This window comes from Psammomys obesus, unplaced genomic scaffold (genome assembly GCF_907164565.1).
Source record: "Psammomys obesus unplaced genomic scaffold, mPsaObe1.curated_primary_1811, whole genome shotgun sequence".
Classification (NCBI taxonomy): Eukaryota; Metazoa; Chordata; class Mammalia; order Rodentia; family Muridae; genus Psammomys; species Psammomys obesus.
Genome location: NW_026596057.1, coordinates 30,132,011 through 30,159,785, shown reverse-complemented (window position 1 = coordinate 30,159,785; position 27,775 = coordinate 30,132,011). Strand labels below are relative to the sequence as shown.

The following is a 27,775-nucleotide window of genomic DNA, read 5'->3' as shown; positions in this document are numbered from 1 at the left end:
GGCGGCTGAGCGGCTGCGCGCGGCTGACGTGCCTGGAGGGCGGCGGCGGCGAGGCTCCGCGAGGGAAAGGGACGCCGCCGAGGTGCAGGAGGTGGGGGGCCGGACCCGGAAGTGGGTGGGCGCGAGCGCGCGGGGATCGGAGCGGGGCGGCCTCGAGCCGGCGCGGGAGCCCGGGCTTCCCGGTAATGGGCCTTTGGGGCGCCTGCCCGGACGGCCTGGGAGGGAATGGTCACGGGCGAGCGCGGTCCCCGCCGACCCGGGCCTGGGCAGGCTCCGCTTCCTGCAGCCATCGCCCTGCTGACCCACTCTCCGCGCCCCCCCCCCCCCCCCCCGAGGCCGCCCTCCCTGTGGGTTTCGGAAGGTCTGTCTCCTAGGAGCAGCCCCGCGCTCACCCGGGGAAAGCATGCTAAGAGACTTGCTTTTCCTGGCCGCGCTGGCCTTATTGTCACTGTCCCAGCGCCCATACCGGCACTGTAGCCCCGGCCACTCTGCACGGCTCGCAGACTCAGCGGCATAGTCCCTCTCTCTGTTCTGCTCTTTCCACCTTATTCGTGAATCAGGCCTGGAAGGTGTACTGTGCCTTCACTTAACACTATTCTTTTGTTGGTCGTCTTTCCGAAAACCGAGCCCTCCTCTTTCTCCGCCCTAAAAATCTTCGCTGCTAGTGAACGTAAGGTTGACTTTGTAATTTAGTTGCAGGTTAGCAAAGAAAAGATTAGCTGACAACACCTTTGCTTGTTTAAGATTGCTATGTTGTGGAGTTCTTACATGATTCTCACTGTTTTGCAGACCATGAGACGGTGGGGCACGCCCCTTCAGAAGCTGTTGTTCAAGACAATCTAGTTTTGTTTCATAAATCTCGTAAGTCACTTATGAAGTTTCTTGTTCAAAAATTGCAGTACTGCAATGAAGAAAAGGAGAAAGGTTACTTCAAATCTTGACGAGAAGATCCATCTAGGCTATCATAAAGATTCTTCAGAAGAAAATGCTGCTGTAGAGTGTGGCCAAGTGACCTATCCTCAGTCTACAGAAAGACAAACCCCTGAAGCTCTTCAGTGTTACCAAGAACTTCCTCCCTCTCCAGATCAAAGAAAGCTTTTGAGTTCTTTACAGTATAATAAGAACTTGCTGAAGTATTTGAATGATGATAGGCAAAAACAGCCATCTTTCTGTGATTTACTTATCATAGTAGAAGGAAAAGAATTCAGTGCGCATAAAGTAGTAGTTGCTGTTGGTAGTAGTTATTTTCACGCATGTTTGAGCAAAAATCCAAGCACTGATGTTGTCACCCTGGATCACGTAACACATTCAGTTTTTCAGCATTTGCTTGAGTTTCTTTACACATCAGAGTTTTTTGTGTACAAATACGAAATACCTCTTGTTTTAGAGGCTGCAAAATTTTTGGACATTATTGATGCAGTAAAGCTGCTGAATAATGAAAATGTTGCTACTTTTCAGGCAGAACTAACTGAAAAATCCTCACCAGAAGAAACCCTAAGCGAATTAACTGGAAGACTATCAAATAATCATCAGTGCAAATTTTGTAGTAGACATTTCTGCTATAAAAAGTCCTTAGAGAATCATTTAACCAAAACTCATAGGTCCCTGTTATTGGGGAAAAAACATGGGTTAAAAATGCTGGAGCGAAGTTTTTCTGCACGGAGGTCAAAGAGGAATCGCAAGTGTCCCGTTAAGTTTGAGGACACTAGTGATGATGATGAACAGGAAAGTGGGGATGGGTCAGACAATTTGAATCAAAGTTTTGATAAGGAGAAGTCAGACAGAAATGATTCTGAGGATCCTGGAAGTGAGTATAATGCTGAAGATGAGGAGCTGGAGGAGGAAGTGTCAGATGAGGAGTCTGACACTGAGCAGAGCGACAAAGATAATGATGCAGAAGAGGAACCAGAGGCTGCTGATTCTGCAGGGAGCATTCACGAAGGGTTAGCTCCTGTAATCATTCAGAGCAGTAATAAGAAAGTCCTGCAGTGTCCCAAATGTGACAAAACATTTGACCGAATAGGTAAGGCAAGCCTGTCCTAGCTCTAATCACTCTTGTGTGTGTGTGTGTGTGTTTTGAGATAATGATTAAAAAATTAAACTTTGAAAGGAACTTTTAAGAAGAGTTCTGTAGTAGGGAATATGTTCCGATTTTCAGCACGTGTTTTATCTTGTTATTTTAAATTTGTTGTGTATCAGAAATTTGGTATTTACCCTTTTATGTTTTCTTCGTTATGTATTAACAGGCTACAGGTTCTGTATTTGGGAGAAAGACTCCAGAATATCAGCAATTATCATATCTAGCTTTGACTTATATACCTGTTTGATTTTAGAAGTACTAGTTTTGAGTTACATGTACATTGATTATACTATTGTTAAGTACATTCTCCACATAAAATGAATAAAACAATGTAAGTGTGATCTGACCTTGTAAAAGAAATGCAATTTAATACATGACTATTTTGTACTGGGTTACATATGCTCTTTGCATAGGTTTTGATTCACATTCCAATTTAATGATTATTAATTATTCTTTCATACACAGAAGGAGGAAAAAACTTTTGAATAACTTACTCAGTTGGAAGAGCTTATGTGTTCAAGAAACTTGTTAATTCTGGTAGTAATGACACTGTAGCTCTATCATATGAGAATATACACAGTAGCGTTCTGGGGCTGAGGTACCTGAGAACCTTTTATCTTAGAACATTTTGCCTTTCCTATACAGCTTAGACTTTGTACTTCCTGCTTATGGTGTTCTAAAAACTTTAATTAGCCTCATTTGACTTGGAAATCAGTGAGTAAGGGTCAGTTCACTACAAGCTTTATTATAAGGTCCAGCACGTGGGTCCCAAACTGTCCCCTTGAACAGTTAGCTTGTGAGGTATGTTGTTGAGAGAGGGCTCTGAGTTCCAGTAAGTATGGAAAACTATAATGCACAGCCTGTTTAAGTACAATTCTGTAATAATACTAGAAAATGTGTCTGTTAATTATGCTTAACCTAGCTTTTCGTAGAATCATTTTATAAACAAGGTGCCTTTTTAATGCCCCCAGGAAACTAGCGTTTTATGCACAGGAACTTAGAAAACACTGCCTAAGATGTCAGCTAATAAACCAAGAAGTTTGCAAAATGCCTTTTACCAAATTATTCCATATATTTTGAGAATCAATAGATTACAGTGGAGAGATATTTCCAACTTAATTTTCAGAATGAATTTTACATTACACTCTTTCCCTTTTGTTGCTTGACTACATTAGAGCTTGCTTAGTGTTCATTCAGTCTTCCTTATGGCCATTACATTAGCACATCTTTGTCCCTATATCTGTCTGTCTAGTATTTGTTTATATCTTCATGCTGATTTAAAAGCTTGAGCTTCTGTAAGGTCATACTGCTGGATACTTAAATGTAGGCCCTGTATGAGTTGTTTAGCCTGTGTGTGTGTTTTTCTCCCCCTCATTAGTGAAATGAGATGATGCTGAAGTGCTGTTCATAGTATGAGTAGTTACTAGAATTGAATGGTATGGTTCTGGGAACCACTTAAATATTACACAGAATGCTAGCTGCTCTTAGTATTCATTAATTTAACATTGCATACCTGCCAAGCACTGTTAAACATATATGAAGTGATATATTTTCTCACCTCAAATATCTCAGCACATGCAAAAATTATCATAGTGCAATAAAGTTAATTTATCAGAATAAATTGAGGACCAGAGAAATGATGAATGGCTTCATAGAACTAGTAGTACTGAGCCTGAAACATACAGAATAGGATGGTGTTTGTAAGGTAGAAGGATCAGTGTGTGAAGGCATTGAGTTATGTTATGTTCTAGAAATTGCTAAGGTGTGGGTGTCTTTCAGATAAGTGAAGAGACAAAAAATGATAAGGACTAAGAGTAGTCAAGTAAAGGAAAGCTAGCTTTGAATGGTCTACAGAGGAGTTTACCTTTTATCGGATGAAACTGCTGGATGAGGAGCTTAAAAAAAGAAAAAAAGACAGCCAATATGAGTTATAGCCAGATCATGTTGGCTTCAGTGTGAAGAAGGAAATGAGAAAGCCAAGGAGGCAAGAAGGAACATATAGCAGAGGCAGAAGCAGAATGCTTTTTGGATTCAGAACATGGATGGCATAGGCAATGAAAAGTAGGATGAGGGTAAAACAGTATTTATGCTGACTGCCAGTGCAATTGTTGACAGGTAGAGTAAAAAGGGTATGGAGAAGATACACGTTGAGTGTCTTGTCTGTATAATACCAAAACAATTTAATAGCTGTCTTCCAGTCTTTTTTCTCATAGCATGCTCGTTCGTTTTACAGGATTTTAAAATTTCCATCTTAGACTTGGATCATCATTTTGCTAGTCTGACTAAATTGATGCTGAAGCTTCTGTACTTTGTACTCAGTTAGTGTGCTTGGGATGTTCTAGGCCATTAACATTTGCCAATAAGCACTTACAGACTTGAGCTATGTTTAAGGGATGTTATCTGGCTTTACATTGGGTGTATGAATTCTTTATCATCTCTTAACTTGTCTGTCCAAGTGTGTTTGTGAGAGCAAGGAATAAGCCCTGAGATTTCTGCTTGAACCTGCACAACATATAACAGAAAAATTTGATTCCATTACTTGGATCTTTTATTCTCTCTGGTGCTGCAAGTAACAGTCCTGATCTAGTTATGCCTTTCCATAGGCTACCAGCTGTCCATTCCTCATCCAATTCTCATGTAAATACGAGTCCTTTGACCTTGCTGCCCCTTATACCAAGAACCTACTGGGTAAAAAGCAGAATAGAGAAATGACAGATGGGGTAAAAGAGAAACTTTAGATAATTTCTATTTTTTGTTTCACACAAAGAACTAAAATCTTTACTTGGACTAAGTAACAATCTCTTCTAAAGACAATATTATGTGCCCTCTATTAAATAGAGTTTACTTGGTCTATTTGGATAGGGATTCTACTTGATTCTTAGTGAATTGTAACAATGATTGTAATTTTCTATGGCTAAATTGTGTGTTCTTTAGGGTATGCTTTATATGAATAGGTGTAATTGAGAGTAGCAATATCAGATAAGAACTATCTGTAGGATAATTTAGTGACACTTCACAAAAATTGCATATAAAATCTGAAAATAATAATTTTGCCTGAGCCATATGAGGGAATAAATTTTGAAAAACATCAAGACAAATTTATTCATGTGAAAGTATCTTTGAGTTGCAACTCCTTCGTTGAGACAGTTCATATTGAAATTTAGTTTAGAAAACTACTGTGTCAGTTTTTCACTGTAAGATGTTTTCTATTTTTTAAATAGAGACTTAGAGACTGATAAGTTTGAAGTAGTTTGAAGTTTGAAGAAATGTAGATTGTAAATATTGTTTCTACTGAGGAGTGTCCCTTTCATATGTCCACCTCCTGCCAGTTGCTTTAAACATGGGATTTATTGGGGGATTACCTTCTTTTTTTTTTCTTCTTTATAAATCTCTGGAGACACACTTGGATCTTGAGTCAACCTTTCCCTCAGGGTTGTCTGTTGTTCTTCAGAATTTCAAATCCATGGAGACAATGGGCTCTGCAGTATGGATGTGCATAAACCTTGAGTTTGTAACTTAAGTTTTTTCATTTCTATGATTCTTAATGTTATAGGAATTTTTCCTGGTCTCTAGACATTATTACATTTATTTTATTATTTTTTTCATGTTTTTAAATTATTTAAATTTTATTATAGAATGTTAAAAATTAAAAAAAAATAAAAATTTACTATGTTTCAAAAGATGTTTTTTAAATTTAATTTAATTTTTTAATCATGTTTGGGGACTGGGGAAATGGCTCTGCAAATAGGAACTCAGTTGAGTTCCACATAAAAAGTTGGGAATGGTTGGGTGTACCTGTAAGTTCAGAATTGAAAGGTTGAGACAGGTGGATTTCAGAAGTTGGCTGGCCAGCAGATTAGCTATGGGGCAAGCTTATTGTTCAGTGAGAGCCCCATCTGAGGACAGTGGAGTAGAGAGCCTAGGGGAAGACACTCGGTGCTTTCCTCTGGTCGCCACATGTATGCTCTTGGGTACACACATACACACACAAACACACATTGTGTTTGTCTAATTTGAGTTACTTAAGTTTAATTTTTTTTCTATTAATCTTTTTAAGACTATCAGTCTAAGAAGGTGAATAGTCAATTATTAAATAATCATTTGAAAACTTTGAACTGTTCTTATTTACTGATTTTAATATTAAAAACATCTAAATTTTTATATCAAAATGAAAAAGTCATTTTAAATGTAATGAAATGATACTAATTACTAGTATAAGCTCTTTACATTTTCTGTGTGTTTATAGTAAATAAAAAAACTGGTGCAATATTTTCTTATACATTTTACTTTTAGGTTACTCTCCCTGTTCAGTTTGGAACCAAATATTAGATTTATGCATAGGGAAAATAGATAAATTATTTTCCAGTGCTGAGAATCTGCAACCTGTACTAAAGAATCTAATAATAATAATGCAGACATTTATTTGTGTTTACCAGTTACTAGAACGTTTTAAATATCATGTGTATGTTAATTCATTTATTAGACAATCCCATAAAATATAACTAACTTAGGTATAGAAAGACTAAATTTTAGATTAATTAGGACATAGCTAAGGAGGTGGCCAATTACTGACTGTTTTCTGGATACAAGTATACAAGATGATAAATACCATTCTGCAGAAATTTTTAAGCATATATTCTTTTGTTTAGATGAGGAATATGTGAAGCAGAGAAGTTGGTTCTTCCAGGACACATATTTTATTATTTAAAGAGACAGGATATGTATCCTGGTACAAAGATCCAGTACAACTTATAATCATTGATGATACTTGCCTGCATCTGAAATATATGTTCTATATCGTGATGTAAAGAATTTTATGATAAATAAGAATGTAAATAAATTAAGCCCATTGTATGCATCTATTTGTTTTCTTTTTTCACTGTACTTTTCTTGTTGAACAGTCTGTTACAATTTCTTGGTATTATTGTTAGAAATACTTTCATTCCATGTTCTGCGTAGATAAAGATCTTAGACTTGCATTTCACATTAATGACTCTGGGTGTCTTTTATGCCTGTTCATCTTTCTTTACTTGCTCAGATTTTGCCTGTAAGTGTAGGATTTATCATCTCAGTATTAAGCACACAGTCATACTTTATTTATTGCTGTTTTTTAAGGATTTTTATATAAATGGGTTATATTGTTAATTATTAACTATTCTGGATTTTTTTTAGCATTCTTTCTCGAATGCCTTTTGTGAAAAAATAACATGAAATAAGTAAATATTGTTTTTCTTTATGATATTTGAATAAGATCTATCAATCTTGTGGAAATACATAGGAAAAGTAAATTATGGATATAATAAATGTTAAATGATGAGTAGATATTTGCTAAAAGTTAGTTTTACATTTAGAATTTGTCAACACTTTTTTTGAAATATGTGAATGAGCACTTTTTTTTTTTAATCAAAGGAAACTATACTTTAAGCTTTAACCTCAAATGAGTCTGAGGTTCATTTAGTTAGAAATGTAGGCAAATATTTTTCTTTTTGGTTCACTATGTGATTTGGGCTACATATATTAAGTTTATTTAACCATCTGTTTTCATTGCACCATGAACTTTTTTCAGTTAAAGCATAGCAGATGTGTTGAATTCAGTTTTTTTCTCCATTGTAGGGAAATATGAGAGCCACACCCGTGTGCACACAGGTGAGAAGCCTTTTGAGTGTGATATTTGTCACCAGCGTTACTCGACAAAGTCTAACTTAACTGTTCACAGAAAGAAGCACAGTAACGAAGTAGAGTTTCATAAGAAGGAGCACAAGTGCCCTTACTGTAATAAACTTCATGCAAGCAAGAAGACACTAGCCAAGCACGTGAAGAGGCAAGTATCATCTTGCTTCTATCTGTATGTCATTGTGCCTTCTAATAGAAGTACAGGTAAACAGCAATTGTCAGTTTGTTCATGTTTTTTCCCATTGTTGAGATGTAGCCTGTTGGCAGCACAAGTCCATGGCCCATAATGAAAAGCTTACGATGTATTTTGATTATCTTTTTTTAAAATTCAGTTTTGACAAGTAAGCCTTCAGAAATGCATGGCTTTAAAGAAATTTATTTTTCGTATTCACATTTAGTGTGGAAAAGTTTGTGCCTATTTTTAATATAATGCTGAATATTATCTCTAAAAATTACAACATATGCAAACATGTAGATTTTGTTTAAGAATATATTTAAATACACTTTTCTTAATTTCTGTGTAACTTAGATAGATGTATAAAATTATAAAATGGTTGGATCTGTAATCCTACTACATTTACCTGTGTTTATGAGATGAATCTATACCTAAGGAGGGTAACTTGCTTGTTATCCCAGCCCAGATGAGGCTGAGGTAGGTGGACTGCTGTACGTATAAGGCCAATTTGGGTTATAAAGTTCTCACTCTATATTAATAAAACCTAACAAATCATACCTAATTCCTTGTATTTTGAAGCAGAGTTTTGGATTGTAGCTGAGGCTAGCCACCAGCATTAGATCTTTCTGTCTCAGCTTCCTGAGTGTGAGGTTACAGGTGTATACCACACTGGGCTAGTGTCTGATTGTTGAAATCCCTGTTGACCGGTTCGTATGGAATATAGACTTAGTTAGCATATTTTCCTAATATTTCTCTCTTTTTGATAGATTTCATCCTGAAAATGCACAAGAATTTATTTCCATCAAGAAGACTAAGAGTGAAAGTTGGAAATGTGATGTAAGAATGTGTAATTTCTATTAGAAAATCAGAGTAAATGTAATGTCTTTTGGTAAACAAAGGCAACTAGGTTTTAGGAACTTATCTAACTTTCAGAATCTTTTAAATAAAATTATTTGACCTTTTTTAAAAATTTAGCTTGCAGTATATTATTTTTCTTAGGATAGACCTCAGAAATGGAGGTCCCCAGCATACAATTAGCAAAATCACTCTTCTTTGTATTAGAGCTGTGTATAACAATCCCTAACGGTGGCAGAATATACAGAGTTAAAGTTACTACTCCATTCTTGGTTGTCTGTTGCTGTATAATAAGCCATGTTGAAGCTCTAGGATTCTTAAACTGTGGGTTAGGAATCCAAACTGGGGATAAGGTTTGCTAGGTATTTCTTTCGTTCTGTGTGATGTCGGTCAAAGTAACTCAGTTGTTATAAGTTACTGGATGATCTTGCCTCGTTTGGGGGCACTTTCACAGTGACTTACCCATATGGTTGTCAACTTGGTGATGTCTAATGGCTAGGGTTATAAGGACAGGTCAGTAAACAGCAGACTCCCTTCTTTTTTTCTGTGAAGCTACTTGGGCTTCCTCCATACTTATTATAGCAGCTAGGTTCTGAAAGGGGAGAGGGGCAGAGAGAGAGAGCACACACAATGGGGAGAAACAGACAGACCGACAGAGACAGCAAGGGGAGTGCCAGGAAGCATAGTCGAGTCCTCAGAGATCCCAGATCATAACCACCACATGCTTTTGGTTAAAGCAGTCAGTTCTAGAACAAAGTTGGAGGAGAGGAATTCAGCTGTATTTGCCAGTAGGAATAGTAGCAAATATTTTGTGTTTATTTCGTCATACCCTAAGGATTTCTTTCATTATTTAGTTGCATAGAGCTTAGTATTTAATATTGCGCCTTATTTACAAAGGCTGCCTTCCATTTATACCACACTTCCATAGTTGTCCCTAGTTCGCTGGTTGTGGCTTCAAGAAATGGAAGTTAATTTCTTTGATTCTACACAAGATAATGTTTCCTTTACCTTATTGGGTTTTATTGTCCTCAACTCTAAAAGTATGATGTCAATAGTCATGTTTGCCTTGTGGGATTTTTGAACATTAAGTAAAATAGTCTTGGAATTGTACTTGGTTGGTACTGCTGTCTGTTGCTACAACAGCTTCACCCTTCTGAGTCCCTGATATATATCACATTTTTATATACTGTGTTATATTATTTCTGAAAACTTCAAGGTAAACGTTGAGGGGGTTTTCTGTGATTTAATTATTGGTAATCCTGATTAAATATATGACAATAATGAAAAATTTTTCTATTCCTGACATAAATTTTATTTTGTCGATCCAAAAATTGATATTCATGAGCTGGAGAGGTGGTTTAGTGTTTCAAAGAGCACTAGCTGTTCTTATAAAGGACCTAGATTCTGTTCCCACCCACATGACATCCCACAGTTATCCATAAACCACCTCCTGGGGAGTCAACACACCCTCTGACCTCCGTGGGCACCAGGCATGCATGTGATACACATACATATTTTCCTGCAGAACACTGACACATACAAAGTAAAGACAAATCTTCTTTTGAAAATAAATTGCTATCTAGAATTAAACTACTAAGAGTATTTTATAGCCATGTTAAACATAGAATGAGGTAAATTTCATCCGTCTTTCAGGTTGATTTAACATAATTCTGGACTATAATTCTTCTAGTGTTTCTTATTTTTTCCCCTTTCCTAGCATAGTTAGAAAAATGGTAATACTAGGTAAGGTTTTTGTTGAAAAAAATTTCTTTTTACTTGAATTTTATGTTTTATTTTCATTTTGAGCTTTGTATTCAGGCGCAAATTAAGGAAGTTGTTACATATTATATACTTTCATTTAGATCTGTAAGAAATCTTTTACTCGAAGACCACACTTGGAGGAACACATGATTCTACATTCACAAGATAAACCTTTTAAGTGCACCTATTGTGAAGAGCATTTCAAATCCCGATTTGCACGGTTAAAGCATCAGGAGAAGTTCCATCTGGGTAAGTTATCTTTTCATAAAGCAGTCATCTAGTTACTGACTGTCAGACTCTATTAGAGCTCACCACTTTTAAACTGTACTTTTTCCTCTTAAAAATCTATTGTGTGGAGAGAGGAAAAAGAGGGAGGAAATGAAGTAATTACAATTTCCAAAGAAATCCATTTTTGTTTAAAAGTAGTTTTAGGTTCACAATAAAATTGAGAAGGTGTAAATACCCAGCCTCTACAAATATAGTATCATTCCTTATCAGCATCCCACCACATGTCGACTAACCTCTGAATGTACATGGCATCATCTCTCATCAGCGTCCCCAACATATGATACATTTTAAAAATGATGAAAGTCCAAGTTTTCTGGACTTCTTGTCTCTATATAAACATGACTAAGTCCTAGTACTCATGAGGCTGAGACAGGAGGATCTCCACAATTTGCAACAACTTGGGCCTCATAGTGACTCTAAGCCAACCTTATCTACATGGAAGGATCATGTCTTAAGGACAAAAACAAATTCAACTTATTAATATTGCCCAATATATATCAAGAATTTTATTGGGATGTCATTAATTCCATGAAGTCAGAAGTCTCGGTATTCTTAAGACTTCCTTATAAACAAGGGATATTAGTCACTTTATGTAGTTGCTTATTTTCATTAATTTGCCATTTTAATCATTTTTTTAAAAACTCATCCTTATATCTTTCCTAATATTGTTTGGTGTCATAAGTATTTTCTTGAGGAGGGATTATTGAAACACTCTTGATGAACTTTAGACATTGAATTAGGGCAAAGGAAGTTGTACTTATTTGGAGTGATGCTGTATATTCTACAGTTATTGTACATCAGCAAATATGGCTCAGTTTTGTTTGGACCAGCCTAGGTCCTGATTCAGTGTAATGCACCTTTACTCCGAATAGACAGTGTAGTGCACTGATTCTGGACCTAGGCTGGTGGTCAGCAAGCAGCAACAAATCTTGTCTTTTCCTGCCCCACAGCACTGGGGTTACAGATGCGCTGTCCATGCCTGGCTTTTGACCTGGGTTCTGGGGCTTTGAATTTAGGTCTTCATTCTTACCCAGGAAATGTTCTTACTCACGGAGCCATTTCCCCAGCCCAGTACCTGCTTGTTATTGGACAGCTAGTGGATTTTTTCATTTTGATTTGAAAACTATAGTTGATTATTATTATTATTATTTTTTTTAATAACCTGGCTGTCTGTGGTAGGCTCCTGTCCTGTTCCCTCTCTAGACAGAAAGACCTGGAGGGGACAGGAGCTCCAAAAGGAGACCAACAGAGCCATAAAAACTGAGCCCTGGGGCACCTGAATAGAATGATACCCCAACATGGTATCATGGTTATCCCAGTGCATGGAGAGGAACTAAAATCTGGCTCAGATATGGCCCATAGACTCAGTCTCTAAGTGAACTCCCTAGTAAGGGGAGCCGGGACTTTCTCTGGCATGAACTAGGTGGCAGGCTCTCTGATCACCTTCCCCTGGGGGTGTAGCCTTGCCAGTCTACTTTAGAAATTTCCTATGTCCCTAGATCAGTTGTCCTTTAGTTTTTGAATCCATGTGCAAATTCTGTATTGTACTTGTGCTTAGTTAATTCATTATAATTCCTCCTTCAGTTTATTATTGCAAATTCTGAGATAGCATCTTGCAAATAGATAGTTTTCTTTAGCTTTATCCACTGTGAGACATTTTCTTTTCCATGTTTTCCTTTTCACTTGTTGTTCAGTAGAACCTACTATCTCCAGTTACTTACTCAGTAAAATGGTAAAATTCAAAACTAGATAAGGTCAGTGTGTCACTGTGAGTCACTGACAAGTGTGGGTTTAGTTTTGGAAGAATGGGCAGAAATGTCCCACAGTGTTTCCATTTTCTCAGTGTCACTGACAAAGTGATATTCGGGAACAGCAGGTTATTTCCAAATCATGGACTGTTCTTTTTTTCCCCCAAAGTTTCCATTGCCTCTTTATATAAAAATTGCGTGTACACTATTTCCTATTTTATTTAACTCTAGTTTTAAATTAGAAATTGGCATTCATGAACACATTAGTTTATTCAGGAGATTTATCTGGATGTAAAAACTTGTACTGGGTCGTAAGGTCTAGAAATAAATGTCTTTCAGGAATAAAAAACCAAGAAGGGAAGAGAAGATTATAAACATATAATTTCAGTATATTAGATTTTTGCCTACACTCCTGATGTTAGTAGGAACAAATTTGTGGTATCTTTATTGAATAACTTAGTATCTATCTTTAAATTTCAAATACATGGTTTTCTTTTAAAGGTCCCTTTCCATGTGATATATGTGGTCGTCAATTCAATGACACTGGAAATTTGAAACGCCATATAGAATGTACTCATGGTGGAAAGAGAAAATGGACTTGCTTTATTTGTGGGAAGTCAGTACGAGAAAGGTAAAGTTATGTGCACACTCAGAAAGTTTAAGCCAGGAGCCCTGCTGCACACCTTTACCCAGCACTTGGGAGTCAGAGGCAGGTGGATCTCTATGAGTTTGAGGCCAGCCTCCTTTACATAGCGAGTCCCAGCACTGAGAAACCCTGCCTCAAGACCCCTCACCTCAAGACCCCCCAAAAAAAGAAGAAAAAAAGAAAGTTGAAGTACTTACCTGTGATATAAATTATTAATAAGGGTTATAGAAATTAAATAACTCAGGAAACAAGGTACTTGAATTATATTTAGTTTAAAATGTAATAAATTACAGAAGGCATACAGAAATCCAGATTTGTAAGTTTAGATGGTTTACTCCATCCTATTTATTTGTTACTGTATTTACTGACAAGTCTGGATGTAAACTCTTAGAAAATCTGCAGATGGATTCCATCCACAGGCCCAATTCATAGTAGCTTTTAGAGCCTTTAGTGATCTAATTTTAGTGGCAGCATTGTAAGAACTATGCTAGCAACCCAGCTTTTCAGAAGCATGTGCTATCTTTTAGAATAGAGTGTGTGTGTGACAAGTAAAACAGAAAGGCATGATAAACATAAGTGGTTCTATCTGAGGAGAGAAGAAAGTAAGTGATTTGGCAGTGTGGTAATGTTCCAGTTTCTAACTTGAGCATATGTTTAATGCTACTCTTGAAAAGCATATGTAACTTTACTGTATTTCTGAAGCAAAGCTTAATGATACATGTCTGCAATCCCAATGCTAGAAAGCCTAAGCAGGATGTCTCTAAGGTTGTTGTTTTGAATTACATTGTAAAACACCAGGCAAAAATTAAAGACTTCAGTATATTTAAGCTTCATTGTTTTAGACTTAGAATTAGAAATACTGATTTCATAATATAAATTATGAATATGTAAGGGAATTAGAAAAGGGAATTAGGCTACTTAATATGAAATCATTTTTATAGATTAGAAAATTATAAATTTATTATGTGAATTATAAACTTATTTTTCCTTGTATAGAGTATTATTTAATAACAGAAAGTTACACAAACTAAAAAAGAGAAACAGAACAGAACAAAGATAACACTTCACTGTTTCCTGCAGCTGCTTTTACACACAAGTTCAGAAACACGTGTACGTGGATATTTCCCACAAGCTGCACACAATCTTCTGACTATCGCTTGTCAAGTGATGACGGCTCTAATAAAGGAGCACCGTCCACTGTTTAGCTCACGGTCTGCCTTGTGAAGTCACCTGGTAATGGATTGACAGAAAAAACGAGTCAGAGTGGTTAGAAAAGCCAGCAAAAGTTAGGGACAGGTCCTTTTACTTCTCTGTCCCTCAGTAGCTTTGTCTATATTTAGCCCTTTAGTTGTATAGGAAAACTCTAAATGTTAGAACTACAGGTATTCTGGCAAAGTACTTGTTGAATGTTGTTAAACTGTAGCTCCCCATTCTAGTAAGGGGATTGAAATCTGTATCTAGTATGTACATTGCCATTAAAAGCATTAAATATGTGTGTATCTGCATCATAAAATATAAGATTAAGGACTCTGGAATAGATACATGTATGTATATATATTATGTGCATATATAGACATACATAATCTTTAAATTTTTTAAATACAGAACTACTTTGAAAGAACATTTGAGAATACATAGTGGAGAAAAGCCTCATCTTTGTAGTATCTGTGGGCAAAGTTTTCGTCATGGAAGTTCATACAGGTAAGTTAAGTTACCTTCCCCTGTTTAAATGAGATAAAATTACAGGTCTGCTTTGGTTCTGTTTTATTATAAGTGCTTTAAGGCTCAATGAAAACCTTTTTTAGATTTATGATATGCAGTTAGGAAAAAAAAAAACTTTACTGACTGGACTTTCTACAACTTTAAGTAATTTTCTTTATTCTGCATGTAAAATATTAAATGTTTCCTCATTACTAACTTTACCAAAGTCTATACTGAGCTATCATTATTTAAATATTTAATTATTTGTCTTTGAGTAAAAATAGTATTAAAACTGGTGTTCCAAGCTTTGTGTATTTGCTCATCCTTCATAGTAGAAGAATAGATTTAGTATGGAAATAGGATAAAATTAAAGACTCTGGAATTCTGAGTTTTAGATGACCTTCTATGCATTGTTACTTACTTGTTTTATATCTGAATGACCATAACTGGAGGTTCTGAAAATATAAAGATTTCCCCTCTAAATAAATAAGTATTTGCTAGGAAATATGTATAATTTTAATTTTTATTAATGATTTCTAGAATTGTAATCTTACGGCTTTAGTGGACATAATTTCATTTGTTATCCCTTTAACTGTGAAGAGATTATTTTCTATTTTCATTTGACTGGCTTCAGTTAATGTAAAATCAACACTTGTTTTAGAAACTTGACTATGAAAACTATTCCTTTCACTTTGGTAAACAAGAACATTGTGGGAGTAAAAATGATTCGAAGTAGGTAAATTAAACCTTTGTTGTCTTTGAAATTAAAGCACCATTTTTTAATGTGAAAGAAAGTAGTAAGTCAGAGGTCTTTAAAAAAGTGTGATTTATCAGCTGTCAATTTATATATGGCATCAGTTTTTCAGGATAGTATAATCTTGTTTGGTGCTATTAGTATCTGTCATAATCATTTAATTATTTGTGTACTTATCCATTGATCTGATTCTAATATCCTTGAGACTCAGATCAATAACACCCTCAAACATTTGGTAGAATTGGTGAGGTTGTTTTAAGATCCAAGAACTTGGGAAGTGTCTAGAGCTGTGGGATATGTAAGTTTCAAAGTGTTGTTTGAAGAGGTGAGGTAGATAGCAACCCTGAAATCTTTGTTTAGAAGATGGGAAGGCCTGGAAAACAACAGCAACAACTTCCATGTTTATAAACCTTTCTCATTAGTATGGTTTTATTATTATTTTAAAACATAATGAGATTGCAATCTTAATTTTAAAATAAAAAGTTTGAAATATGTATGGTAAATAAATTATTAATATTTGAATCATAAATAGGATATTTATACATCTCATTTCCATATATAAAAATAAAACATTCACTTATTTACATTTAAAAAGATGGGAAGGACTCTAAAAATCAGAGATCCAAAGCAAATGATACATGAGTATGGTTGCTCAGACAGCCTATTTTCATCATTTATTCATTATCAAGCATTTTCATTACATACCATTTTCAACAGTCTTCCTTCTTTTTATAGGCTTCACTTACGAGTACATCATGATGACAAAAGATATGAGTGTGATGAATGTGGGAAAACATTTATTCGCCATGACCACCTTACAAAGCACAAAAAAATACATTCAGGTAAGCTGTATTTTGTATTGCTGTTTCCAAAATTGTTTTAAAAAACACAGTAAAGAACATGATAATGCTTGCTGTTTATGCCATCTGTGGTTTTAATATTTTGACATTTGTTGAACACCTCTTCATAATGCTGGTTTTAAAATCTTTCTGTAAAATTATCTGGAAATAGGGAAATTACCGTGCTATGTTTACTGATATTTTAAAAAGTCTGGTTTTGAACAAATTCTCAAAGTTTATGATTTGGATATTCTGATGTATGCACCGAACTATTGGTACTTCCCTGAAGAGAACCACATTTCTCTCTGTGATTATATTTCAGAAGCTGGGAAAGTGGTGTTTTGAAGATATAGTATTATAACTGGATGTTAAAGGTTTCATTGTATTGGATTTTGGGCCTGTGTTTGGAAAAAATACTTTAAATACCTCCTATGGTAATTTATATATATATATGGGTCTTTGTTTTCAGGTGAGAAGGCTCATCAATGTGAAGAATGTGGAAAGTGTTTTGGTCGTAGGGATCACCTGACTGTTCATTACAAGAGTGTGCATCTGGGAGAGAAGGTGTGGCAAAAGTAAGTGGAAAAGCAGCTTTCCTCCTCTCTACATTGGCAGTCATGGAAAGGGAAAATTTAGACACTTTTGTTTGTTCTTAATTTGGGACAGGTTAATCATCTCTCATCTTTGGTTCCTATATTCCTCTAAAGTCTTAAAGAATCTCTCTTTCTCTCTCTCTCTCTCTCTGAGAGACTAGGACTCAAAGGCTAGGAAGTAACAGGCATTGGCTTTCTCTTAAATGCTACTCATTCCACAGATATCATAGTCCTGACAATTAAAATTTGAATTTGACATTAACTTAATTTTTTATACATAGTATACACTCATTTTTTCATCATTCATTTGCTTTGCAGCCTGACCCTAGCCTCCTCCCTCCTCTCCTCCCAGTGCAGCCCTCACACCCCTTCCCTTGAGCACCCTCCCTTCTCAGGAAAGAGGAGGCCCCCAAGGCGCACCAGTTCACCCTGGCATCTCAGATTGCAGCAGGACTAAGCACATCCTCTCACACTGAGGCCAGACAGAGCAGCCCAGCTAGGGAAAGGGTATCCAAAGGCAGACAACAGAGTCAGAGACAACCCCTAATTCCATTGTTTAGGGGACACACAAGCTGTACATCTGCTACACATAGATAGCAGATGTCTAGGGGGTTTAGGTCTAGCCCATGCGTACGTTTTGGTTGGTGGTTCAGTCTGTGTGAGACCCCATGGACAGAGGTTAGTTTACTCTGAAGGTCTTCTTGTGATGTGCTTGACTCCCCCAGCTCCCTTAGTCCTTCCTCCCACAAAACTCCCAAAGCTTAGCCTATTGTCTGCCAGTGGGTCTTATTAGGCATTATTAGGCATTCCACTATGCTGCTAACTATGTTAATTTTGGGCCAATTATAGTGCTAATTATGTATGTGTAATAAAAACAAAGGATTCATTAGACATAAAGTTTACTTTATTCTTAACTTCTAATGTATGCTTGTTAGATGAACTAATGACAGCCATGTCCACTTGGATGAATGTAGATTTTGAGATTATTTTAGTTTCTTTTACTCTGGCTCAGTATCTGTTTCTTTAATTAACTGAGTTATAATTTACTTAAGGTAAAACTTACTCTTTTTAGTGTCTTTTTACAGTCTAGTAATCATCATCACCATGGGAATCTAGAAAATTCTATTATCATAAAATTTTTGCCCTAACCCTTTTTCCCATTTAGCCCAGTAATGATGTAATTTTCATTTATTTTCCTGTATTCTTTCATTTAATTTAATGATGGACTAAAAGTTGGGTTGATTTAATACAGTTTTATTCTTACAAGTGTCTTTTAAAAACTTCTTTTATTAAATAAAACTGGAGAAAGAAGATCCCCCAAAGCTAGCTCTGGATTTAAAAGTATTCCTCTTTATCCAGACTTGTATGCTTTATTGATGTGACATTTGCCTATGCCATTGTCAATTATTTTTATTGTTGCTTAAAATTAAATAGATGAACCCATTTACTTTCTTAGATATAAAGCAACATTTCATCAGTGTGATGTTTGTAAGAAGATTTTTAAAGGAAAATCAAGTCTTGAAATGCATTTTCGGACCCATTCAGGTAATATATAAGGGTACTTTATGCAGATCTTTGTATAGTTATTTAATTATGGAACATCTAAATGTTCTATTCTTGACTCATATACTTATTTCTTAAAGTTCATGTCATGAATAAGCAGTTTTTTACTTTCTTCTCAATTTCAAGAATTTGGGATAGTGTTTTCTGAAGAGAATTAGCCTGTGCTTTAGTGCTCCTTTTCTTTTGTCTGTGGTTTTCCCGTGTGAGCTTTGGAAGGTTATCTTAGGCTTCTGTTTTCATAACTTTCTTTTTTTAAAATAGTTGTATGTGTATCTTCTTGACTCACATCTAGTCGTAGTGTAAGGTTCTTTTCTAAAACAGCTGTGTGTGGCCTTTAGGCAGTTATAGTAGAATACTTTGCTTTCCATGTATTCCACTCACTCACTTTCTAATGAGGTATAGGATATATTGATTTAATTTTCCCTCATATAGAAAATTAATGTTTTATTTTTTTCTTAAATCAAGGAGTATGTTTATGCACTTAAAATTGTTTTGTTTTATACTCAATCTGTATCATTTATTTTTTCTTTCTACCTATCTATCTGTAACTATCTATCTATCTATCTATCTATCTATCTATCTATCTATCTATCTCTGTCTGTCTGTCTGTCTGTCTTTCTGGTTTTTTGAGACAGGGTTTCTCTGTGTAGCCTTGGCTCTCCTGGACTTGCTCTGTAGAGCAGGCTGGCCTGGAACTCATAAAGATCTGCCTGCCTCTGCCTTCCAAGTACTGGAATTAAAAGTTATGCACCACCACTGCCTGGCTTCAGTCTATATTTATTTAAGCTGCTATTCTGATAGAAACAAGTAATTGTTTCATGAATGTCAGAATGGAAGTAATTTAATTTGTGTAATTTAAATACCAGAAAGTTTGCAGTCAAGATTTTATGCTGATAAAATGATGTTGCTAAAAGCAGAATTATATGCTTCCAAATGAAAATGTTTTAGGAATGCATACATAGGAATGTTAACTGACGAAACTTTGTTAAAGCTGTATCAGTTATAATTAAAAACCAAATAGAACTCATGAATTGATGGTGAGCTAACAGAAAATTAAACTGAAACTATTGATGGTTTAATTCATAGCAATTGATTTGTGACCATCTGGTAGAGTTATATCTGGCTATTTCATACTTGGTTGGAATTAGAGATGTCCTTCTACTCTGTCAGAGTATAACAACTTCAATAATGGGAATACAATGGGAAGAAATAATCTAAAGCAAGTGTTAGCATATATTTATAAAGAGCCAGATAATAAATATATCCCTCACACTGTTTCTGTCATAATCATATAACTTTTGCTGTAGAAATTGTTACAAAGTGATATATCTGTGATCAGTAAAATTATCAAAGCAGCCATCAGTCTGGATTTGACTTACTGAGTCCTCAATAGAACTTGACAAAGTGACCCTTCCAAAAATTGAATATATAGTTTTCTAAATCCACAACCAAGTTTTTTCTGTGCATGAGTGTAGACGTATTTTGTGTAGTTCGTGATGACCATTATAAAAGACTTTATCCCAGATGTCAGCTTATCAACTCACATTTCAGAAAATGAGATCTCAGTGTTTACTGGGTAGGGTACCCTTATTCAGGAAATAGAATAATGTCCCTTTTTCCTCTTTCCTTACCTGTGTTGTGTAAATTTTAATTTTATAGCTATTTTAGTAGTACATATGACAAGGGCTTTTAAAGGTGTGTGTGTGGTACTTGGAGTTGAACCCTGGTCCTTGTGTTTGCGAGGCATGTGCTCTACCTCCTCAGCCCATGCATAACCATTGTTAATGTGTGCTGTTCTCCCCTTCCTATATTACTGTTATCCACCTTCTGCCTGAGAAACACAGGTATCTTCACTTGTGGTTTTCTCTTCCCTTTCATTTTCAAAGCCAGCAACTTGGAGTTGTGTTCTCCTGTCACATCTGACTTACCCTTCATTAGTTAACAGCCATCTTTTAAGGGTTTCCTTTGATAATACAATTAATCTTTCATCTCAAAGTCTGTTTCTTTCTGTGTAAAGTGACATATTCATAGTTTCTGTGGACTAGAACACGTATATCTTTAGCTGTGTTAGGATTTAAAAATTTTTTTCTTTGTTTGTCTGTTTTTTTTGCTTTTTTTTTTTAGCTTGCATTCTTTTTTTTTAATTATATAATAAAAAAATAAATAAAACTACAGTGTAAGAACCTGACTGCAGAAGAATCAGAAAAATAAAGGACTGATTTATCATTCTTACTCTTTGTCCCAGTGAACTAAGTTTTCATCTCTTGCTAGAGATGAGTATTAATACTTTTTCTTCTAACCCATAAAAACCAAGTTAATCAGAGTTGCTGTTTTTATATCTTTTGTAGGTAGAAGAAAGTTAAATGTTTCAGTTTAATAAATCTTTTGTGGCTTTTTTGTAGTAATATAGTAATAGTAAGCAATAATAAAGTTTATCAAGCACTTAACATTATATTGAGAATAGGGCTAGCCAATTACATTATTTCCTTCTTTAGATACTATTGCTGTTCTACATTGCAGGTGGGGAACCAGGCTTAGAGATTTAGCTAGCAAATGGTTTATCCAGGACTTAAGTGCAGATTGTTTAATGTTTAATTCATTATCTTTATGAGTTTGATGAGCTTTTTTCATTTATGATTGCATAAAATTCTAGGAAATTTGGTATGGATGTGGTAAATTTGCTACTTAAAATTGCCATCTTATCAAGTATAATGTACATTATACATTGATTTTATTTCTGCTCATACAGGTGAAAAACCATACAAGTGTCAGATTTGCAACCAGTCTTTTAGAATTAAGAAAACTTTAACAAAACACCTGGTTATTCACTCTGATGCCCGGCCTTTCAATTGTCAACACTGTAATGCAACATTTAAGAGGAAAGACAAGCTGAAATACCACATTGACCATGTTCATGGGATAAAATCTCCTGAAGATTCTCTTGGTACTTCTGATGAAAAACTTGTGTCTTTGCCAATAGAGTACTCATCTGACGATAAGATCTTTCAAGCAGAAACAAAACAGTATCTGGACCAGCCCAAAGTTTATCAGTCGGAAGCCAAGACTATGCTACAGAATGTGTCTGCGGAAGTATGTGTTCCAGTTACATTGGTCCCAGTTCAAATGCCTGACACATCCAGCGATCTGGTGCCTCATACTACCACACTTCCACCATCGTCTCATGAGATGCTGCCACCTCAGCCACAGCCAACTGATTATCCACGAGCAGCAGATTTAGCTTTTCTGGAAAAATACACTCTTACTCCTCAGCCCGCAAATATAGTTCACCCAGTACAACCTGAACAGATGCTGGATCCTAGAGAACCATCTTATCTTGGAACATTACTGGGCCTTGATAGCACAACTGCTGTTCAAAGTATGTCCAGTAGTGAGCACCGTTCATGAGTAAACATTCCATAAACCTTTTGATGCTTATAAGCTGACAACCAGAAGCTACTGGCTTTTGAATTAGTAGGGCTGCTATTTTTCCCCATTTTTTCCCCCTAATTTCTCAAGTCTTCAGAACAGCTTCAATCAAGAAAAGTTTATTTCTATTGACTGAATACTTGGACACATTTTGACATAATATTTGAAGTATGATTTTTTAAAAAGATTATTTAGTACTAATTTTGAATGGACTTTTAAATTTCAGATTATTAGCTGCTGACAATGGTGGAGGTATTTTTTAAATCATCAGTAGAATATTTCTTTCCTTTTTTATTTTTTTGAGACAGGGTCTTAGTCTGTAGCCCAGGGTGGCCTCAATTGGTGGCAATCTTTCTGCCTTAGCCAACCAAGTACTAGGATTACAAGTGTGAGCCCCCAAGCCAAGTTTCTACTTGTCATCATTTTTCTCCCTTTGCCATACTGCTATGAAGTTTTAAGAACCTGTAGCCCATATGAAGGAATGTTAGCATATGTCTGTAATTACAAGTTTTAATACCAATTAATTATTATTTCATTCAGATTTTCAAAATTGAGGTTAGATTATTGAAATTTCTTACATATTTCTGTAAGAAAATCTTGATACTTGGTGTTGTCATCTACCATTATTTTTGTTCTTATATTTGGGTTTTTGACAAGCTGAAATATAAAAGCTAATAAATACAGGATTAGCATGCTAAATGAAATATAAGATTATTTTAATCCAGATAATTGGACCTGCACTGAACTGTGATGAGTAATAAATAGAAACTTATTAATATATCTTAATGAAAAATATTACAAAGAAAATTATGACAGTTTTGCCTAGATATCACGGTGCATGTATGCTTTGGCTACTTTGACATTCACAGTATGCTTCAGCAGCTGCACATGACTAAAGAAGGGACAACTGTAACTAAATTGGTGGCAGTTTAATTAAATGATGCCTTTAGCATTTCATTTACCAAATTTGGCTGACTAAAACAGGGAAACCACCTAGATATCTCATGTATAATTGTCAGAAAAGATTCCAAACCCATTCTCAAAAATGCCCTAACTTAACATAATGCTTTTCAGCTGAGTGCACTGCTGTTTGTGTATAAATTGACACATTGGTTTTGCTCCTGAATGAGATTTGTCTCCAGTCATCATTCTTGTTTCTGGATGAGACAATAGTTGAAGGCTTGGTGGAAGGAAAGAGCAGTTACAGCCACACCTCACTGATTAAGTAAGAGACGGAAAAAAAAAATCTACCATAATTATGAAATATCTTTAAAGATGTGCACTTTGCATTTTTTTTCAACTCAATTTCAACTTAACGTAGGATGAAATTTTCCTTGTGGGGTAGCTGGAGGGTTAGACTAGGCAGGAATGATTTATCGTTAACATGCAGTTTGTAGGTAAACCACTGGAAAAATAGCAGTTTTTAAATTTTCTGTTTCAATTTGTTTACACTCCTAATTGCTTTTAGCACTTTCTTGTGTGTAAACTGTAATGTCTTGTCTCGCCCTTGCGGGATTTGAAAACGTATCACAAATGAAATAATGAACTTTTAGGGAATAAAATGTAATCAGTACGGAGGAACCTGGTTAAGCACTTAAGAAATGAAGGTACTTTATAGGAACAGTTGCCATATTAGTGTTCAAACAAAGAGCATGTTGCAAATTGAGGCAGTAACCAAAGTAGCTGATATAATAAAGGTAACCTGAGTTTTGCCTCATTTATCAAAGTTTGCTTGTTGTAATTGTCTTTGGACTAATGGACTTAATTTTGTATTATTTCTTATTTTTAAAGCATTCTTATTTACTTAGTGTGGAAATGTTCTATGGGGACTAATGATGGAGCTAGACTGAGGCACTTTGACCTACAAATCAAGTGTCAAGAATACAGATTTATGATTTTTATCCTAAAGGCTGATAAGATTTTAACTAAATTATCTTACTGAAATTGAAGCATCATACCTATAAATATACTTTGCCTTAGAGATGAGCTAATGTAGAAAAATTTGAGTTTATCAAAAAAGGCAAATGGTATATATGTGTGTATGTGCATGATATCTTGTATATTTTGGCAGAAAAAAGATACAATTTCACAGTGAAAATATTACCTTGGGATTTGAAGGTGTTTAAGGTTCTTTCAGTAATGATGCTCTAACACTTTAAATATATATGACTTAATTTTAGAAATTGGTTTACATAGGACTTTTCAAGAGTATAGCTCTTATGTAAAGTGACACACAATTGTATAATTGTACTTAGTTATTATTGTAGAAAAGCTGGAATACTGTCTCATGTAAAACATTTTCACATATTATCTCATTTGAACCTTGTAAGCAGTTCTGAAATAGAAAGGAAATAATGTATTTTCATTTTAGAGAGAAAGGACTCACTTTACGTATGGTGGAAGAAGGAGAAATACAGCATTTATGAATGCATAGTATGTGCCAGGTACTACGTTCTCTTGTTCCTAACAGTCTGGAGGTAGACAGTAGAATACTAATGAAGAAATAAGTAAAACTACAATAATGGGAAAATTACCTGTTCCCTCTAGTTCTAAAAATATAAGAGCATGGATTTGGGTAAACTGAATGTACATTAGCATTTGACATTGGCACAAAAATTATAAAATGAGCCCCACTCTTCTTAGTTGATCTGTATGACTCTAAAATCATTATTTGTAACTATGCTTAATATTTTGAATCTCACAGCTAAGTTTAGCCTCATTGTGAATATTTTATTTTCTGAGTATAATTTATTGTTTTAAATTAATTTTGATAGATACAGTTAGCACTTAATCTGTAAATTGAATAAGTTATTGAGTAATAAGTACAGAAATTTATTAACTTACTGTCTCTGACTTAATGCACCAAAGATTTTGAGTAGGTATTGAATAGTTAAAAAGAATTTAAATTCTTTGTTGTTTGACTATATATTTGTCCAAAGAAGCACAGCTGAAGTCTTGGATAATGGATTTAAAAAAAAATGTTAGTTTGAATACTGAAATTAAGTATGAAATGTTTGTGTTTATATGTATAAAATAAGTAGAGGGAATACTCTGGGAACAGTCATCCCGACCAAGCAGTTACAAGGTAGAATACTCATTTCTCTCAGTTTAGCCGGATGCAGTTTTTTAATGAACACTATTGAATAATAAGCTTATATTTTACACTACATTATAAAAATAATTTCTGCCTTAGATTTTTTTTTTTTTTTTTTTTTGTATCAAGTCGAGGTTATTTTTGTAAGAAATCCCTTTGGTTTGGGCAGCCTAAAATACCACTTAATCATAGGGTTTGTTCCTCATGCCAGCAAGATACCTTCAGGCAACTACAAAAGTAGTAAAGTTTTGCAGACTTTTAATTTAGAACTTTACTGCTGGGGAAAAGAGGAATAAAAATAACCATTTTAAACTGGTGCTTTAATAAACTGACTGCCTTTTAAGTGATGGTAGCATGAAAGAAGTACACTAATTTCTCTCGACCTTAAAACGTGTGAAAAACACCTTTATCAAGTGGCTATTACGTGTTAAGGGCTAATCAATACCATCCATTGCTTTTCACTCAATCACAAGCTAATTAAACACAATTAACCTGGTATATTTATGAGCTTGAATGTTCTTCCTGCCATATCACACTAATTTATTATTGACAGGAGAGGTTTTGAGCATTAGTTCTTTAAGAGTGTCTTTTTAGACCATCTTTTTCTGGATTGAATACTTTGTACTTTTTCAGAGATGTGTAGTTGTGTAGCATTGTCTTTGCTGCCTACTGGTAAATAAATGACTTGTTTGTTTTGTTTTATTTTTTGGTTTTGAGTCATATTTCTGTTGCCTGCTGGCTGGGCAATAGCCTCTTACGTTTCATGTTAACTTAGGAAAACTGTCATTAAGTGAGAGTATGAACATTAGTCCTTATAATTTACATGCCATTTTTTTTTTAAAGTTTTTACTGTAGCCTCTGTACCTACTGGAGTGACTCCTCAGCCTGTCCAGATGTTTAGAGGAATCTGACAGAAAGAATAGTGTGTCTGCTTCTCTTGTGGTTCTTTGTCTCTGATTGCTCTCTTAAATCACTCCTTAACCATGAGCACAGCTCTACACTGAAGATTTAGTCACTTTCCTTGAACTGAGCATGATTGATGGTGTGAGAAGAGCTGCTCTTAGTGAGCAGCAGCATCCCAGTCAACATTGAGCTTGAGTTGATGACTCATGAAAAAGCACGACTTCTCAACAGTAATGTTTGAACATTTTAAGATTTAGTGCCAAATTTAAAAGGACTGAAAATGCATCATTTAATAAGGAATAAGTAATGTTTCTTAATTTTTAAGCAGAATTAGTGTTAAATGTTACCTGCTATTAGTGTGACTAATGGATGAGAATAATTTCCTACACGGCATATAGCAACTAGACAATTCTACTGTTCTTCTGCTATGCTATCCTACTCATTTCTTTTGCACATTTTCCTTTTAGTAATCTTGTGTTCTTTTTTGGTGTCCTTCCATGTACCTTGTAAAATTTTTACTTAATATACTTTCCCTTACAGTATCAGCATGTGTTTTGTGCTTCCTCTTTGGAAGTAGATCACTATTACAAAAGCAATAGAATTAGGTTGCGTGGAAGATGAGAGGAGGAATGATTTAGGAGGGAGGGTATGTTTATGTTTTACTTAATTCATGTTTTAACTTGCTGTATATTGATCTTAAGTCTGTGACCTTTGAAAGATTCCCTAAACCAGTTAGTAGTCTCTGCAGCCATTTAGTGAGAATTTAAGGACATTATTTGGAGAACAGATGTTAAAGAAGAAAACCTTTATGAAAACCATTTGGATTCTCCTGTAGAGCTGAGTAATGTCAATATTTACATCATTGCTGGAGATTCTGAAAGGTCCTTAAAGAAGAGCGTGTGTGCGTCTCACTGTCACTGTGCCTCTCTTTGATATTCCTGCTTGCAGAAGGTTGAACAATGTACTGTGCTATAATGACCTTTTAACAATCAACTATCCTTGTAAGTGACACTATATGACAGTTGATGAGTTTGATTGCCAAAACATTCTACAAGCTGGTGTTTAGCTGCTCCATGTTGTGTCAAAACTGTTCTATTTACAGGAGAAATGGTGTGTACTAATTTAGAAATGTTGTTTTCTGTCTCAAATCACAACTTTGTTTTTAATTAAGGACAGTTTTAAAGACAATTGCAAAGGAAAAATCTAAATCTCAAAATTCATTATTTTCCGTTGTATGTAAAATGTCTTTAGTAGATACTTTGTCTCGTGTTTCATAAGTATAAATGTCTTTATAGCAGAAATTCAGCTCTTTGTGAGGAGTAGGTGTCGTCTTGCATATTGAATTAGTTCTTTGTGTTATTTTGATATTTAAAATAAACAGAGTTCTTTGGTCCTAGTAAAGCATATCCAGGTTTTTTTGAAATTACATTTTCGGAGTATAGGAACACAGTGTTCTGCATGCATCTATAAAATGTTTTATAAAATGATCAAATGGAAAGCCAAGTGTCTTGGGGATATTTTTGAAACATAATTCTAATAAGTTACATATTATTTAAAATATATAAAAGTACACATTAAACACAAATTAATGAACCTCAATTTTTAAGTGTTTCATATATAAATCCAAGTATTGGAGGTGACTGAAGCAGTCACTGCTTTTGAATAATTCTAAAGTG

At 35.1% G+C, this 27,775-nt stretch overlaps 1 protein-coding gene across 3 annotated transcripts; it reads left to right on the top strand.

The window, feature by feature from the left end:
• Positions 1-32: 32 nt before the first annotated feature.
• Zbtb41 (zinc finger and BTB domain containing 41) lies at positions 33-25,898 on the top strand. Of its 3 annotated transcripts, none has more exons than XM_055624594.1 (11): positions 33-82; positions 790-2,023; positions 7,694-7,901; positions 8,696-8,765; positions 10,646-10,793; positions 13,082-13,211; positions 14,832-14,927; positions 16,417-16,523; positions 16,990-17,095; positions 18,570-18,658; positions 21,426-25,898. In XM_055624594.1, the coding sequence occupies exons 2-11, from the start codon at positions 907-909 to the stop codon at positions 22,079-22,081; spliced, it is 2,727 nt and encodes a 908-aa protein (XP_055480569.1). In that variant the 5' UTR covers positions 33-82; positions 790-906; the 3' UTR covers positions 22,082-25,898. The 3 variants fall into 3 exon arrangements, with proteins under 3 accessions (XP_055480569.1, XP_055480570.1, XP_055480568.1); XM_055624595.1 differs by having other exon boundaries at positions 44-91; XM_055624593.1 differs by lacking the exon at positions 33-82 and adding an exon at positions 159-182.
• Positions 25,899-27,775: the final 1,877 nt, after the last annotated feature.

Coding starts and splice junctions, on each gene's coding strand:
- Zbtb41 (XM_055624594.1), top strand. CDS start 907: ATGAAGAAAAGGAGAAAGGTTACTTCAAATCTTGACGAGAAGATCCAT. Junction 10,794..13,081: donor TCAGGAGAAGTTCCATCTGG/GTAAGTTATCTT, acceptor TTTCTTTTAAAG/GTCCCTTTCCATGTGATATA. Junction 17,096..18,569: donor GGAGAGAAGGTGTGGCAAAA/GTAAGTGGAAAA, acceptor TTACTTTCTTAG/ATATAAAGCAACATTTCATC.